General features: G+C 43.4%; 1 protein-coding gene across 3 annotated transcripts; it reads right to left on the bottom strand.

Annotated features, from left to right (window-relative positions):
* Positions 1-390: 390 nt before the first annotated feature.
* Positions 391-17,254, bottom strand: LOC309327421 (immunoglobulin superfamily member 1-like). 3 transcript variants are annotated; one of them, XM_081836681.1, is made up of 11 exons: positions 16,591-17,253; positions 16,149-16,184; positions 13,388-13,674; positions 9,244-9,546; positions 8,453-8,740; positions 6,482-6,772; positions 5,399-5,689; positions 3,778-4,065; positions 2,231-2,521; positions 1,187-1,302; positions 391-1,012 (listed from the first exon to the last, which is right to left on the bottom strand). In XM_081836681.1, the coding sequence occupies exons 1-10, from the start codon at positions 16,620-16,622 to the stop codon at positions 1,187-1,189; spliced, it is 2,223 nt and encodes a 740-aa protein (XP_081692807.1). In that variant the 5' UTR covers positions 16,623-17,253; the 3' UTR covers positions 391-1,012. The 3 variants fall into 3 exon arrangements, with proteins under 3 accessions (XP_081692807.1, XP_081692808.1, XP_081692809.1); XM_081836682.1 differs by lacking the exon at positions 2,231-2,521 and having other exon boundaries at positions 16,591-17,254; XM_081836683.1 differs by lacking the exons at positions 391-1,012; positions 1,187-1,302 and having other exon boundaries at positions 2,346-2,521; positions 3,809-4,065; positions 16,591-17,254.

Raw genomic sequence — 17,254 nt, 5'->3', positions numbered from 1 at the left:
GAAAGCTCATACCAAGAACTGACTTAGTTGGTCTTTAAGGTGCTACTGGAAGGAATTTGTTTTGTTAGAACTTCCCAAATACAGTATAAATCTGAAGGAGGTGAGGACAGGTGCCCCACCTAGGCCCGAAGTCACACTAGGCCTCAAAACTGTCCAAAATTCCTTTTCTCTCTTCTAAAAATCCACAGCTAAAGTTTTTCCTCTGCTTTCTCACAAGATGCTGTTGAAAAGGCAAAATGTTATTCTTCTATCAGTATGAGAAGGCTTCAAAAAGCTAATGAATAGGCTCTGTCAAAGCAAGCCTGAGAACTGAGTCTGATCTCACTCTAGTTGCAACACATCTTGGACACACTGAACGCAAGGCTCCTCGACCCACCCCCTTGGCAATCAATAAAACAATTAGAATCTGTAAAAGACTGTTAATGAAACAGCCACTAATAAGCTAAACATCACAAATACAGCACAAGTCATACTATAGAATAAACAAATCAATATGGCATGTATAATCTATAAAACAATAGTAACAAAATTAACAAAACAGCAACTAAAAAAATGAGCTAAGCTTGCCTACACACTTACCTCATATAACGCTAATATTATTACATATACAATACAATACTATTTAGATAAACACCAGAACATCACAGTTGACTTCAACGATTTTATGATTTTCTCACTTGAAGACGTTACTAATAACTGCAAATAATAACATATTTTACAAGGGACATTTGAACACTGTTATTTTCATTCACATATAAAATATGTTTTTCCCCCATGTAGTTGAAAATGAATGTTTGTTTGTTTGTCTTTTTAAAAAACTTTTGTTTGCATCTGGGGACATGTAAAGAAAAGATGAGAATCAGTGGTCCTCCAAGTGCTGCTGAACTACTACCACTCCTAGCAGCCTTAGACAGCTCATGCGGGCTGATGAGAGCACTAGTTTGGTCTGGAAGGCACCAGGCAGGCAAAGATCAATGTAGCACACATGTGAAACCACCTCCGAAGACTTCACCTGAAAGACAAGGTAGAAATATTTCCCTCAATACCACCTCAATACCACTCAGCTGTGGCCTCTTCTGTAACATCAAGAATCTCCAAGCACCCCAAAAAAAACCTCAATTTGGGTTTCTTTGTTTCCTTTTTAAAGAGGAGGCATATTGAGTTGGAGAAAAACAAATTATCTCACCTAGTGTACATGCTCCCTTTGGAAACGCCGATCCAAAGTCAATATATAGCCAAGGAGTACAGTGACCAGACCACCTATGACAAAGCGAATGATGTTCACCAGGGTGTGATCGCTCTCTGAAAAGGAAAAGAATAAATCAAGTTGCACACCCACTCACAGTGACTCCTGCCCCAGGGAGAAAAGGCCTAGACAATGTTAGGTGTGGCAAACTGCACAAGACAATGTTCTGGGATTTAAAAAATTAGCTTTTATTGATTACAGTTGTAGGTAGGCTTTGGCTGAGAATCTGATTAACGTTAATATAAAAGTAGTTTACTCACAGATTCATTCAGGTTCACAGACATATCCCTGAAGGCAGACTTTGGTTACTTAACAACTAGAACTATTCCATAAAAAAGTTAGTCCCAAGTGACTGCGACTAAGCAGTCACTTCTCCAAACACACAGCAACATACAAAATGGAGAACACACACTGATCAGAACATGGAGGCCGTGTGCTCCTCCATGCTAGTACAACAGACCAGACCCTCTTCAAGTCACATGTAGTGGAAGTCTGTCCCAGCTCAGGAGGAAACAGGAAGTCTTCTCCTGAGTGGTACAAAACACCCCCTAACATGTCCACTGTAGGAATGTTGTACTTGACTGCAGTTTTACATCCCACAGGAAGTTCTATGGCCTGTTTGCTCTTATACTTGGCTTCTGGGCAGACTTCCCACTAGATCCCTCTAACAGGTCCCCTGTGATCACACCTGCTTTGGGTTGGAGGTGTTGCACCACTTTACCCAAGTTTGTACCAGTTTATATCTAGTTTGTACCCAGTAGCATTTTTTCATGATTCATGTCAATTTCAGAATTAACTAAATAAGGTTCAAAGAATTTGGGTGATAGCCAGCCAGTAATACTCAGAGTAGATCCATTGAAATGCAAGAGATTCACTTTGGTCCATTGATTTCAAGGGCCCTACTCTGACTTAGTTGGATAGGAACCTGTTAAACCAAATAATATAGTAAGGCACACTGTTAGATAGCCAAGTAAGAAACCATACCTGATATCAGGAGTTCTATTGGGTCACTCTGTAGTGATAACGCCTTTGGCCTTCTTTCTGCTACATAGCTGCAACTGTAGCTCCCTTTGTTGTCCCAGCTGACATTGTGAATGGACAATGTACCATGATATAATTCACTTTCCATGGTCCAGTTTAGTGATGGGTCTCCATCCTTATGGAGATAGAACATCATGGCTTCTTTCCCAGAATCACACCTGATTGTGACTTGTTCTCCAAAGGCAACCAAGTTGCTAGGACTCATGGAAATTGTTGGTATATATAAATTAGGATCTGTCCACAGAAAAAGAGCAGAAGTGAGATGACTAACAGCACAACATGGCAGAAACTGTTCTCTGGTACAGGATAGCAAACTGAAGCAGGATCTTAGAAAGATAGGAAGCTTATACTGAATCAGACAATTGGTCCATCTAGCTCAGCATTTTCTACACTGACTGGCAGTGGTTCTGGCAGAGTTCCAGGCAAGGGACACTTCCAGCCCTACTTGGAAATGCTGGGAACTGAACCTGGGACCTTTGGCATGCAAAGCAGACACCCTACCACTAAGCTATGGTCCAACCCCTTAGAGCAAGGGTAGAGAACCTCTTTCAGCCCAAAGGCTGTATACCCTTCTGGGCTACATTCTGGGGGCCACATGCCATTGGTCAGTGGGGCCAATGTGGACAGAACAATGAATACACACATCTCTGTTTTCCACCCAGGCAAGCAAACAGCATTGTCTGAGTTCAAGGGCACATTGCAGTCAGGCAAAAACACACTGTTACAAACGTAGCTGAACCAGACACATAAGCAATAAGCAAAACACAACGAAAAGTGCATGACGGAATCAAGCAATTTGCACACAAAGCGCAATAAGATCGATTTAAAGTATTTTGAAAAATATACTTAAACAATACCCTGGTCCTTCTCACCCCCAAACCCTTTTTCTTGGCAGGTGCCTCTTTGTGGGCATGGGTATCTTCTACTGGGAAAGTCAGCCAGGTAGCTGATGCTACTCACTGGGCAGCCTGCCAGAGTCTGGAATGTGGACCAGAGCTAGGCTGTGGACCACTTCCCTCTTCCTGCTACTTTGGCTGGCAGAGAGGGCTTGCTACTGCTCTTGAGGCAGCCGCCACCTCTGCCCTGTATGCAGCCCTGAGGAGCTGCCACCACCAACACCTCGCACCACCGCAGCAGCAGCCCCGGCAGAGCACTCCAGTTTGCCATGGCCACCTCTGAGCAGACCTCCAGCCACTCCTCGCTGTCTCCCCCACTGCCCCCCCAGTGGTGAGGATGCTAGCAAGGACTAGCAGGGCAGCAGCCAGGCGATGGCCGCCATAAAGGGAACCCACTGAAGAAGCCAGCAGGAGAGCCATTCCCAGGCACCATTTATCTTGATTTGCTTGCACAAAGCTTATGTGGAGATTAGAGCATATCCAGTCTTGGCTGAGCATCCATTCTGATTTATTTATGGGGCAAGTTATACCAAAATATGCCACATTGGGCACCAAAATGCATTAGTTTAGAATATCGTGAATGAAGATCCTCACCTACTAGGTAAAGGTCCACAGTATTACTTGCCTCCGAGATGAAGGACCCTGACTTGGGTCTATAATTGCAGTAGTAGCTCCCTCCGTCAGCTTCACTCACATTGTTGATGAGGAACACAGCATCAGAGCTACTTGTCTCCACTGACTGTAATTCCTTCTTACCATCATCCTTATAAAGATACCATGCCTTATATGAATTATTGACAGAGCACTGAATGGTGATGTTTTTCCCCAACTGTGGCATTGGACTAGGATGAAAAGAAATGCTGGGCCTGGGTAGATCAGGATCTGCGAGAAAAAAATGCATATAGCATCACTATTCTACTCATGACTGAGGAACTAAACCATTTCACCGGCAAAAATATTACGCTGCTGCTAGCTCATCCTCTAGACAAGGGCAGTCCTAAAATGTGCATGTCTAGAGGATGAGCTAGCAGCAGTGCAGTGTTGGCAAACATCCTTAACCCACTTGCTAACTGTATTGTCCATACAGTTGTCATATGTTCAGATTCAGACCACACTCATGCCCTTTGTGCTGAATCAAGCTGTTTTGCCTTTTGAGATTTCACAGACATTGTGCTAGCAGTTTCGAGGTTATCCTCACCAATATTGTGCTAGAAACTTGCTGTTCTTTTCAGGGTGAAAAAAACTGCCACTCACTATTCTTAGCTGAATTCTGGGGTTATTCCCTCTTTCTCTACTCATGTGACATCATTGCATCTGTTCCTAAAAAGACTTACTGAACCTGCTTATGTTGTGCCATTGTGTATATGCACCTCAAGAATAGATTGTTATACTTGCGGCAATTGTTGGTTCCCTCCTCAGCCAAAATGTTCTAAAGTAGTTCTTGGTTAAAAATCTATGAACACCCAACCCATTCCTAGACTGTCACTGTCAGTCCATCCCTTCTGCGCTCCTGTCACACAAAACTCCAGAGCCAGTAGGTGCAGAGGTGCCCACCTGATTCTGATGTCATTGCAGCTTAGCTGGATGGAGCAGGGTGACAGAGCCAATCTCATGCTCTCACTGATGTGCCTGCACACCCCAGCATCACCACCACTCTTGCCCACTCCAACTCCATCCTGACAGACGGCAGTGAAGCTGGTGTTACAAGGGTGACTCCACCCCATTACAGAGATTGCTACTGCCCCAATCTGTTAGGAGTCCAACTATGCAACTATGCAAAACAGCCTAGTAACTGCAAAACATGATGCAGAATTCTAAGTAGAGAAGGTTGGTGGGTGGCAGTCTTCTTTTTAGTTTCTCTCAGTTCCCTAGGGCAGGAATGGGATCCTAAAGAGCATGGCACATGTTAGGAGCATAGGAAGCTGCTATTGTCTATTCTGATCAGCATCTGTTCCCCAGAGTTTCAGACAGAGGCATTCCCAGCCACACCTGGAGATGTTGGGGGTTAAACTTGGGACCTTCTGCATGCAAAGCAGATGTTCTACCACTAAGCTACAGCCTTTGATATGTCTGTTCAGCTATCCAGAACATGCAGCTTCCTTTGTACTTTCCTATTAGACATAGAACAGATCCTGTAGCTACAACTCAAATAATACCCAAAATTAAGAACAAGGCATGGGACTAGGTAGGATATGGGCAAAGTTAGTTCTCGTACCTGTTATCTGGATTGTCACAAAGTCACTGGGCTCTGAGATGATAAAAGGTTTCTCCTTGGCACTGTACCTGCAGCTATAGTTCCCTCCATCCTCCAAGTTAGCATCTTTCATGAAGAATGTGCCCATGGTCCCATTCATCTCTATGACTTGAAGAGGCATTTGTTTTCCAGTCTTCTCGAAAAGGAACTTTGCAGCCCAGTGTTGGCTTTGGCAATTGATGGTGGCATTTCCACCCCGGACAACCCACTGAGTGTGAGCCAGGGTGATGTTGGGTTTGGATAACTTGGGATCTGTGCAAAGGAAGAAATTGATCGGCGAAGGCTATTCCAAGCCAATATTTGCTCTGACAATGGATGGTGACATTTACCCCTGAGGGTGATCCATTGAGTGTGGGTCAGAGAACTGATAGACTTGGGTAACACGAGAACTGTGCAAAGGAGGAAATGAGACAACAAGGAACCACCCCCATCACCAGTGCTGTGAATGTTAACAGCCTTCTGCACGGTTAACCAAGATAGTGCCCTCCAGAAGTTGTTGCCTGCCATCTTGTCCATCACTTCAGGGAAGCAAAATATCTTCAGTCAGCCTATTGGTCATTTTTTCCCCATGTTAGAGCACCTGGTCCTTTAGAACTCCATGATAGATAGACATTATAAGCTTCTCCCCAGAGAAAGATTTGGCAGTTTGCTCTTATTTATTTATTGAAAACATTTCTTTCTCCTTCCTTCCTTCCTTCCTTCCTTCCTTCCTTCCTTCCTTCCTTCCTCCCTCCCTCCCTCCCTCCCTCCCTCCCTCCCTCTCTTTCTTTAACTGACTGAGATGTCTGCACTTGTTACAATTTCTTCCCTTCATTCTCTGCCTTCATTTCAGTCCCAACCCAAAGGTTTTCTTCCTGAGCTTCCTTTGTGGCTTGTATCCTATTTTCATTTCCTTGTTCATGAAAACTGGTGTTAAGCCAAAAGTGTTTGTATGAGGACTTTCAGCTATAAATTGAGCCCTCACCTGTACTAGGCATTTTAAAGCACAGTTATACCAGTTGTTTCTTCCCACAAAGAATACTGGGACTTAATTGGTATCCTCACCTAGTACAAACAGCTCCACACGGTCACTGGTCTCTGAAGAGGTGAAGAACTGTGAGGGCTCTGTGTAGCTGCAGTAGAAGCTCCCTCCATCCTCCCAGTCCATTTTGTTGATACTGAAGTTCTTCCTGTCCTCATTTGTCACTGCTATTTGTAGGTTCTTCTTGTCTTTAGCCTTATGAAGATAGAACCTCTTGCTCTGACCTTGGGCTGAGCACTGAATGGTGACTTTGCTTCCCAGTTGTGCAATGTAGCCTGGGATCAGGGAGATATTGGGTCGGGCTATGTTCTGATCTATGAACAGAAAGCATATTAAATAGTGCATGGAGCATCGCAAAACATCCACCCATGCTTTGTACACATTGTACACAGTGTAATTGTACACATGCTTAGGATGAGTAAGTCTCGTTGAGTTTCGTGGTGTTTAGGAATGAATCCTAGGCCATTTTGCAAAGAGAAACATGAGGCCTGCAGGAGTTTGTTTTCTGAATAGTCAGAAACAAAAGCTGACATCCATTTTTTGTTTTATGTAAGTGGTCATTTGTAAATTACCCATCCCATGGATCATTGTAGCGATGTACAAATGAAAATACAGTAAAACAAAGGAAACACTGCTTCATGAAAACATCATAATACTATTACCAGAATAATCAATGATCAAGGACTTTTATTTCTGGGCAGGCCTCCCAGAAAAGAAAAGTCTTATGCATTTTACAAAATAAATAGTGTCAGAGCCTTGTGTCCTTTCTCCCAGTGGAAACTAGCATATAAACATTCATTATCTTCTTCTGAATTTTATTGTGCCAAAATTGTCAAATGTGAAATTTTAATAAAATTACTGATCTTTTTTGAAATTTCAGCCTTGTTGAAAACAATTATTTTATTTTAAAATGCAGTTATTAAATGACACAGTAGCATGTGCGACTATGGAAAAGACATCACATGTGTTGTGTGTCCCACTCATGACAGAGATTCTCATCCCTCTCCTTGTGTGAAAAGAATAATCTCTGGGCACCATTATTCTGCCTTTATCAGGACTACGCAAAATGGCCCCCTATGGATGTTGCTGGACTATGGCTCCCATCAACCCTGATCATTGACTATGCTGGATGAGGCTGATAGGACCTGGAGTCCCTCAGCATCCAAAAAGCACCATACTTGCTGGCCTGATTAATATATGGTCCCTTCTGCATTCTCAACAAGACTCTCACTCATTACTCCTCAGGCTGATAATCAAGAACATTATTAAAAAATGTAGCTGGGATGCAGTGGGTATCCATCTTCTCAGGTATCTCAGGTTCAAAGCAGCCTTCAATAATTTAAGTTATCTCTCACACCATAGTAGCAGATTTCTCATGGCACTCAGTTTGGGAATCACTGAGCTCTCTTCATGAATACTAGTGAATGTTTGTTCCCTTTGAATGGGGCCACCTCCAGGTTTGTGGAACAGGGGTTGGGGAAGGACTCAGCAAAGTGCCCGTTGGCTGGCCTCTTCCTATTTCCATGGGTCTTCCAGTGGCTTTACTTGGTGGCAGCAGCAGTGAGCAGCAACTGTATCCCAGTAGAGCCACCATGCTAATTTCCCACATTACACTGGGGCATGATGGGAACTTAAAATGGCAGCATCCATCCCCACAGTTCTCATGGGAACCTCATAAAAATGATTTGAAGTGTGGCCAGGGAAGGTAGACACAGCAGTGGGCCCTGCTGGGGCTCTGACAGCTGCCTGAGGATACCAAATGCTAGTGCTATCTCTGCCTCTGAATAAAATATAATGTGAGGGAAACAAAGACAGGCCCACTTTTATTCTGTACTGAAATACAAATTAAGATTGCAACCGTATACATGCTTACCTGGGGATAAGCCTCATTGAACTCAATGGAGGCTTATTTCTCAGTAGACATGGTACACCTAAACCCCAAATAAATAATGAGTCATGGGAGAGGTATGTAAATGCAAAGTTCACTCTCTTACCTGTCATTAGCAATCTCACAAGTTCACTAGTCTTTGAGACGATGAAAGGTTCTGACTCGCTGTACCTGCAGCTATATTCTCCTGTATGCGCCTGGTCTAGATTGGAGACGAAGCATTGAGCTGTGGTCTCATCAGTCCCCAAGCATGGCTGAAGCATCTCTTCTCCAGACTTTTGGATATAGAACCTCGTGGAAAAAATTTTGCTTTGACATTGGAAAGTGACATTTCCCCCAAAAGCAACCAGCTCAGTGGGGCCCAGAGAGATAACGGGTCTAGGAAAGTAGGGATCTGTAAGAAGGGAGAAGTTGGTTAATGAAGGACTCTCCATCTTTGCTGTGGCTTGTTTACACCATGCAATTTTGTGTGGTGGAAGGGTGCATAATGGAAAGGGAAACACTCCATGTGTCCTTCAGCCTGGAAAGACATCTACCCAACTCTACCCAAGCTCCAACACTCTCTAGAATCAAGACGGACGTTCACTAATGGAAGCAGCTATGATGCTGTAAACCAGGAATTTGGTGGGAAACATGAGAAGAAATAGGAAGGCCTTTTTCATCCCCTTTACTTATGTGTCTCTCCAAATGTCCTTGGACTCCAGCTCCCATTGGCCTCTGCAAGTATAATCAATGGTCAGAGGATGATGGGACTTGTAATCTAGCAACATCAAGGGGGAGGGGTACAGGTCTTCCAACCCTGCTCTACATAGTCCAGGTACTCTAAGGCTAGAATACAAACATCCAACAAGCTGGATCACTATATTTGTCTTGGAGACAGTGAATCAGAACCCTTACCTATGACAAACAACTCCAAATCATCGCTGGACTTGGAGGAGATAAAATCCCCTGAAGGTGCTCTGTAGTTGCAGCGATATTTGCCTGCATGATGCTCTTGGACGTCTCTAATGTTAAATGTGGCCGTGTCTCCATCTGGTTTCACAGAATCTGGTTTCATCTTATCTGCATCAGTATGGAGATAGAACTTTTGGACTGGACGTTGGGTTGCCTCTTTGAATGAGCACTGAATAGACACATTACTTCCCAGGTAAATCAGCTTCTTTGGGTAGAGGGTGATATTTGGCTTCGGTAGTTTGAGATCTGTGAGGATGAAGTCAACTTAGAATGTGAAAATAATGAGGATGAATGCATAAAATTCATGCCACCGAATGTAGCCAATTACCACAGGGTTACGGCCAGCAGCAGCACAACAAGAAGGATTGAAGGTGAAAGTGGACGCACTATACAATAGTGCAGAGGTTGCCAACTTTTGGGGGCTAGTAGGCACATTTCAAATGTTGAGGTGGTGCCCTGGGTGCCAGTTACAAAATGGCTTCTGTGGGAGTGTGGCATAAGACAAAATGGCCGCCACATCTAAAAGAGCTGAAAAAGAAGCAAGGTCACACAATAGTGCAGGCCTGCGATCCCTCAGATCCACCCCCTCCCTGTCAATAGGAAAAAGGTCCCCACATCAGCTACTGACACACTCACAGAAAAGTTATTTGCACCTCTCCTTTGTTGAGAACAGATTGGGTGTCCAAACTGGCAGCAACTGAAATGTGGGCCTGTTTAAGGATGTGTGTTCAGTGCAGAGAAGACTGAACCATGAAGAGTGGGCAGCATTGCAGGGCTGTCTTTTTTAGGGGACATTTGCTAAGACTTTTGTGAGTGCCATAGGGAGTAATGGCAGGGACACTGGCGCCCACGGGCATTGTGTTGGCAAACCCTGTGATAATGAGATGTACACCAGCTTAAACACAGGAACAGGAACAGGAATGTCTATTCAGCTCTAAATGATCTGCAGCTCCATTATAGAAAGTGATCAGCACAAAAGCCTGGACCCATTTGTCTATATTTTATCAGGTTTTACCCACCCTGCAGGGAATACCATGCTTGTAAATATTACCCAATTCTCTCACTTTAATAATTTCCCCATCTTACATCAAGGTTCAGATCCAGGTCCAAAATGCTTCAGACTGAAGCAGGGGGTTCTCAGGGGTATCACATCATGGTCCAAATGTAGGGCTTGTCCACAATGAAGTCTAATATGGACTTGAAGTGGCTTGTATTCTCAATAATTTAATGTCATCCACTGCAAGGAACTGCGATTTTTCACATTTTCGCTTTTGATTTTTTTTTTTTTAAATAATTTTTATTCAATTTTCAATTTTAAAGACAAAACAAACTTACATAAAAAAAATCAAAACAAAGGTAAAACAAACACAAAACAAAACAAAACACAACCAAATTTTCATCTCCTTCTTTCAATGACTTCCCCGCACTCCCCTGCCCACCTTCCATTTTCACTACATAGCTCAGCAAATTATTTATTAGGTCTCTTAAAAATTATTCAATTCTTTCCTTCCAATTTATCTTTTCCCCCTTTTTAACTTATCATAATTTTACATGTTCCCTTTCCCATATTGGATCTATTCTCCAAGGTCGGCGTAATTTCTCTCCCACAAACTCATCTTTTTTTTTTTTTTTAATATTAAATCTAAAATCATAATATTTCAGTTCCAAATCCCAGGTTTTTACCACCCCAAATTCCCCTCCCCCCTGCCCCCGCTTTGCCCCTACCCAAATAGATAAACAACAGTTTTAGCCCGGATTTCTGACATCCGAGGCCTTCAGGCCCCAGTTAGCCTCTCTCCGCCGATTTTGTTTATAGTCCTCTTTGTTGGTCTTCCCTTCTCCATGAAGTTCTGTCAGCAGCTCCTCATATTTTCTTTCTTCCAAATCAAACAAAGGCAGTTTTTGACCAAAGACAACAAATCTCCCAAAGTCCAGCCCCAGAAAGAAGTCCCCATTGAACTTGTTCATTCTTTGTTGATTCGATATTCTGATTATTCCAGGGGCTTCTCTCTTCCTCTGGCCCTGCAGATCTGCAATCCCATAGTCATCCTCCTTGTTTCTTTGATTCCCAAAAGTTGCAGGTTTCTGTTTGCATTCTTGTTGAACTCTTTCTTTTTCTCCTTCCCCCCATAGGGTTATCTCTCCTTCTGCAGCTGCAAATTTTTTTTCCACTTGTTTAGTTCCATTGACAGAGTCGTTAAGTTTAAGACTGAAGGTCATCAACTGTTCAGTCATAATTGTGTTCTGTTTTTGCAAGGTTCCCACCAGACAAAACATTTTTTGTATCTCTGCCAGTAATTTTCCTTCAGCAGCCATTGCAATGTCATCAGTTCCCTCCAGAGGGATCTCCATCATGAATCTCACCCAACAGTCAGTTACTTTGTTGTTAAGGATTATTTTGTTTCCAATCAGTTCAATCAATTCAGTTTCAGTGTAGCATTTAATCCAGAAAAGCAGTTATAACACAGTTCCACGTTTCGGCTAGTCGTTTGACAGCTCTTTTTGACAGCTGTCAAACTCCTTATTCTGTTTCTCGGGCTCCCACACTGGGCGCTACCCGGGTCTGGGGGGGTCAACTTAAAAAGCAAAACCCCCGGAATTCCTCTTTCTTCCACTCCTGCTCAAATTACTTCTTAATTCAGTTTGTGAAAGTTCTCCGTTTAAGCACCAAAGTCTTTCCGACCTGGTGCTATCTCTTTGCTTTAAATCTTTTGGTGGGGAGGGGGAGTGCGGACTTCCTTTTTAACACGTCCCCCCGATCATACTCGAATTCGTAAATAAGAAACTTTTAGTGCCGAAATTTCCTTTTACTCACGGGTTACATTTTCAGTCCAAATTTTAAGAAGAAAGACAGCGCTCTCCGGTCATGGCTCGCGGCTTCGCTCCGCCAAGGCAGCGATCGACTCTCAGCACCACGCCACTCTCCGGTCCACTCCGTAGCCTTTAAAAAGGCTCTTCGCGGGTCAGGGAGGGCGCTTAAGGTGCCCACCGAGTCACCATGTCCGCAGGCTTCCGCGCCTGCGGTTTCTAAGGGTCCCCGTGTCGCCGGCACGGCAAGACCCGTCCTTAGCGGAGCCGACTCCCTCCGGAGCTCAGAGGGAGTCCGCCATTACCCGTTCGCGCTATCCCGGAAGTCACATTTTCGCTTTTGAATTCAGCTTTCCCCTGAATCTCACTCTCTGTGTTTGAACTAGCAGTCTCGTTTTGTGAGCTGAGGCACCGTGAAAGAACTGCGGTGCCGGGAAAGAGGTGGGGACCTTTTTATTCCCGAGGAGTGGACCAGAGTGAAGCCTTCCTATGGACCCTCTCTGCTCCCCTCCCCTGGAAAGGCCACCCCGGAGCCATCTGCCATTGGTCGATTTGCAGGTAGGTCATATTCACGTCATACAGATGATGGGATATTCCTGAAGTCTCCTATCTGCCAGAGGGCCTAGCAGGGAAGGGTTCCTTCAGGCAATGGCAGAGGGGAGGGGGAGGGGGGAGGAAGAGGTGGAGCATCTGGCCACAATGCCACACTACTTGCAGGTGAGCAGAATTGGGCCTCCTTTAGCAGAAAGCATCACAGGGCTGCCTTGGCTATGCCTGTCAGCCCTGTACGGTTGTCCTTGTGTGACTGACCTGCGGTGTCATCACGGGGACAGCTCCTGATTTTGAGGCGAGAGGTGATATTTCCATGGATTTTGCAGTCATATCTGCCATTTCAAGGATTTTCTGATTGATGTGTGTCTCTCCTTTGGGGCTGGGTGAGTTTACACCATGCTGGTCATCATTCTACAGGCACTGTGGCGACACATGTTCCTCCCTTGTGCAATTAGTGTACAGGATTAGCTCTGCCTAATGTGCATTACAGGGTCAGTGTGTTAAACACACAAACACACACAGGGGAAATTCTAGTGTATTTCTGCACTGCTGGTCCACTCCAAGGTTGGTGATATGTTATTGCTGCATGAGAACTTTCCTAGCCCATATCTACATTATGTCCTTCATCTAGCAGATGGAAATATTAACTGAGGCTAATGAACCAAGTTTCATTGACCCCAGGATGCTATTCTGAGATACCGAGGAGTAATCTGAGGCAAGACCGTACCTGTTATCAGCAACTCCAGTGGTTCACTGCATTCTGAACTAGACTTGCTTGAATTGTGATAGAAACAGGTGTACATTCCTCCATCCTTTGAGCTCACATTAGTAATGGGGAAATGAGCCGATCCTTTGTCTTCCGGTCTTGGACTGGCTATCGTCTGATGACCTTTTTTCAGGTAGAAAGTCAGCCCTTCAGTAGTGGGTGCCTTACAAAGGATGGTGACATTTCCTCTAGGCAAGACTCTCCAGTTGGGAGTCAATGAGATTTTGGGAGCAGGAAGGAGAATCTCACTGGATTAACAGGGAAAGGAGGAGGAGGAGGAGAAGAAGAAGGAGAAGGAGAAGAAGAAGAAGAAGAAGAAAGTATTCCCAAAATTTATATCCCAGGCAGGTGAAAAAATGCACACTGCATGAAACAATCAGTTACTTATAAAATATGTAATGGCCACCAAGGGCCACCAAAATGCTGTTTATGAGCCTGATGGCACCCTTGAGATCTTCCCTTAGTGCTCATGAAGTCTTTGAGTCCCCTCCTGAAATTCACTGTCCCCTTGCTCATGTTCATATGCCGGGGGCGGGGGTGGTGACGAAGCCCTATGTGTTTTCCAAGGCTCAGATTAATTATAAGCCACACTTTCTCTGGCTGGGTGGCTGAATCAGGGGAGAGAACAGAGACATAACCAGTGAGTTTGGTAACCACTCAAAAATTCAAAAGGCCCAAGCAGCCCAGTTTTTTGTTTTTTTAATGCAAGGTATGTATGTGCACAGTCCTGCTTCAGCTGCAGGAAAACTTTTAGACCAATTTGCATCAGAATGAATAATGAACACTTCACACAGCTAAGGATAGTAGAGTTTGAGTCTGGTAGAGTCTTTATAGGTTGCTATGGAAATGCTAGTAGCCATCATGTTTGCATCATGGGGGGGGGGGCGCGGGGTTGGAGCTGCCAGAACACTGTTAATCTAACTAAATTGATGATAATGGTGAGATTTTTTTTTTTTTTTTTTGCTAAATCTGATAGAAGCAAATAGGTAAGGCTATATAAAGGGCAAGGGGCTAGGTGCAGCTCTGACTAAATAAAGTATCTTTACTCTTGGTTCATCGGTGAATTTTTATATATATAAAAAACTCCCCTGCCCCAGATCTCAGTTCTCTGTGGACTCAGTGTGCTGCATCTTTTTGTACTCCATGGTCTAGTGTCTCCATGGTCTAGTGGGAAGGGAGTGGTCAACCTTGAAAAGTCGGTAGAGCTGACAGGGTTAGTAGGAAGAGTGATACACTGATCCTTAGCTTGGAAAAGTCCATAAAGGTGAAGCATTTGAAGCAGAAGGCCATAGAATAGAAATTTTTTCATGTACGCTACAACAGCAGCAAGAATACTAGCTGCAAAGTATTGGAAGACACAAGACCTACCCACCTTGGAAGAATGGCAGATGAAAGTAATGGACTATATGGAACTGGCGGAAATGACTGGCAGAATCCGAGACCAGGGAGAAGAGTTGGTGGAAGAAGATTGGAAGAAATTTAAAGATTATTTACAGAAACATTGTAAAATTAATGAATGTTAATATGATGTCAGAATGAAACGAAGCGGTTTTAGTAATAAGGTTAAAAAGGAATATGTAAAAAATGGATCGATAATAGATGAAAATATAATGTTATAATAAATATGTTAAGATAAAGATAAGATAAGATAAAGAGCTAAGATAAAATAAAGAGGGAAAGGATTTGCTGAATTAACTATTCGAACAGGAAAACAAAAAAGGGAGGTGTGAGGGAGTCATGGAAACAAGTAAATGAATTGTAAGACATAGAAAGAGGGATTTATTTTTAACTGTTTTTATTTTTTCTGTATTCTGCATTTCTTGTATTGTATTGTTTTGTCTTGTTTAATTCTTTTTCTTTTCTTTTGTAATCTTTAAATTGTTAATAAATATTATTTTTTTAAAAAAAAAGTCAGTAGAGCTGACAGGGTTAGTAGGAAGAGTGATACACTGATCCTTAGCTTGGAAAAGTCCATAAAGGTGAAGCATTTGAAGCAGGAGGCCATTCAAGGGAGCGAGGGGCTGCGACTACATAATCATCATCATCATTTTTAATTTGTATACCGCTTTTCTATCTCACAATACTCAAAGCGGTATACAAGCTGAAGAAACCAAAAATGTACATTAGAACAATCTAATGCAATACAAAAATGTCATAATAAAACATAACTTTAAAATAGGCAACCTCCATCAAAAAAGTAACATTCAACAATCATTAGAATAGTGTAAAATAATAATCAACATATAAAAGTTAAACAGAAATCCACTCAACAGTTACAATAATATCTAAACTATAATCAATAAAACAACAGCAAGCCACAGTACATAAAACAATACAATACACATTGAGAAGCAGAGGGTGGAGCAAGGCAGGTGGAAGGAGGCCTTGCCTGATGGAGTCTCTCCCCTCACAGTTCTTCCTCCAGGCACAGCTTCCTTATGAGGAGACCCAGGGCTGGAGGGTGGGGCAAGGCAGGTGGAAGGAGGCCTTGCCTGATGGAGTCTCTCCCCTCCCCTTTGAAGGCCATGGTTTTCCTACATGTGCAATGGTACTGAATAACCCATACCACACAATGGTAAACGGGGTCCTGCAAATCAACCCTTAGAACCTGCAAGATATTGTAATAGACAAATCTCCCTCCCTCCTCCATGCAGACCTGTCTCAAAGCTCCGCAGGTCAACGTAACATAATCCAAACATTCTTCGCCCCAACATTTCCTTACCTTTGAACACATTTTTCTCTTGATCTGGAGAGCAACCTAGAAAGAGAAGGGAAAAACAATTACTGAACAGGTCCCATGGCAATATGCTTTACTGCTGAACTATCACAATCATATCCCCCATTCATTTTTGACTCAGATCAGAGATAAGGCACTCGTGGCCTTCAGGTGTTGCTGAACTACAAATCCCATCATCCCTGCCTATTGGCCAAGCTGGCAGGGGCTGATGGGAGTTAGAGTCCAGCAAGGACTAGAGTACCACAGACTCGCCACCCTTGATGCAGACCTGTAAGTTTTGCCCAACTAGACCCCACAACACTTGCCATTTCTGAAATTAAACATCTCTCCCTCCCCATCTCTTAGTCTTTCATGCATACTCCCACTGGAAAATGTTCTTTTCTCCAGTTCCCAGTTCTAGGCACTCCTTGGCTTTTGAGATTCTCACCAAAGCAACAGGATGCTGGCAGCAAGAGCCATGAGGCAATGTTGGGTCCCCAGGGGCTAGATCCAACCTCAGTGTCTTCTGCTCTGTTAATGCTCTGCTTTTCTTGAGCCCCCAGATTTGATCTAATGACACAGGAAACTGGGTTCAGTCATTATCTACCACCCAGTCCGTAACTCATGAGCCTCTGACATGCACCCTTATAATCAGCAGGAAAAATCTCCTGTGATCAGATATCCATTGACTCAGGAAGGCAGCTCTTCAAATACAAATGTTCACAAAACCCATTCTGTGCTACTGAGATTAGATTGCTGACGGTTACGGAAAATACAGATGATAAAATTCTGGCTTTGTACTAAAAGAAAGATAAATAAGCCTTTCAAAGAACTTAAAGGCCAGATCACCTTTATAGGCTCCTTGTTCCTACTCTGTTGCTGGCTACTGTGCAGGGAGACTAAGGGTGGGCTGATATGTCAATTTGAGTTTCTCTCTCTTTCTCGTTTTTTCTAGTCTTAAGATCAAGGCTCCACATTTTCATGTTTGCAATTTTGAAAAACATTTATTTGTAAAAGATAGCAATAGAATGAGATGCCAGCTGAGTGTTGTTTTAATTCTCGAGTCTGGTCATTTTAATGGTGACAGTTCCTTCTTTAAAATCAATCTATCT

The sequence above is a fragment of the Podarcis erhardii genome (genome assembly GCF_964252035.2).
Source record: "Podarcis erhardii genome assembly, chromosome: 13".
NCBI lineage: Eukaryota > Metazoa > Chordata > Lepidosauria > Squamata > Lacertidae > Podarcis > Podarcis erhardii.
This window is presented reverse-complemented; position numbering and strand designations above follow the sequence as displayed.

Coding starts and splice junctions, on each gene's coding strand:
- LOC309327421 (XM_081836681.1), bottom strand. CDS start 16,622: ATGGCTCTTGCTGCCAGCATCCTGTTGCTTTG. Junction 5,690..6,481: donor TGTGGAGCTGTTTGTACTAG/GTGAGGATACCA, acceptor TCCTTTGCACAG/ATCCCAAGTTATCCAAACCC. Junction 2,522..3,777: donor TGTGGACCTTTACCTAGTAG/GTGAGGATCTTC, acceptor TTCTGTGGACAG/ATCCTAATTTATATATACCA.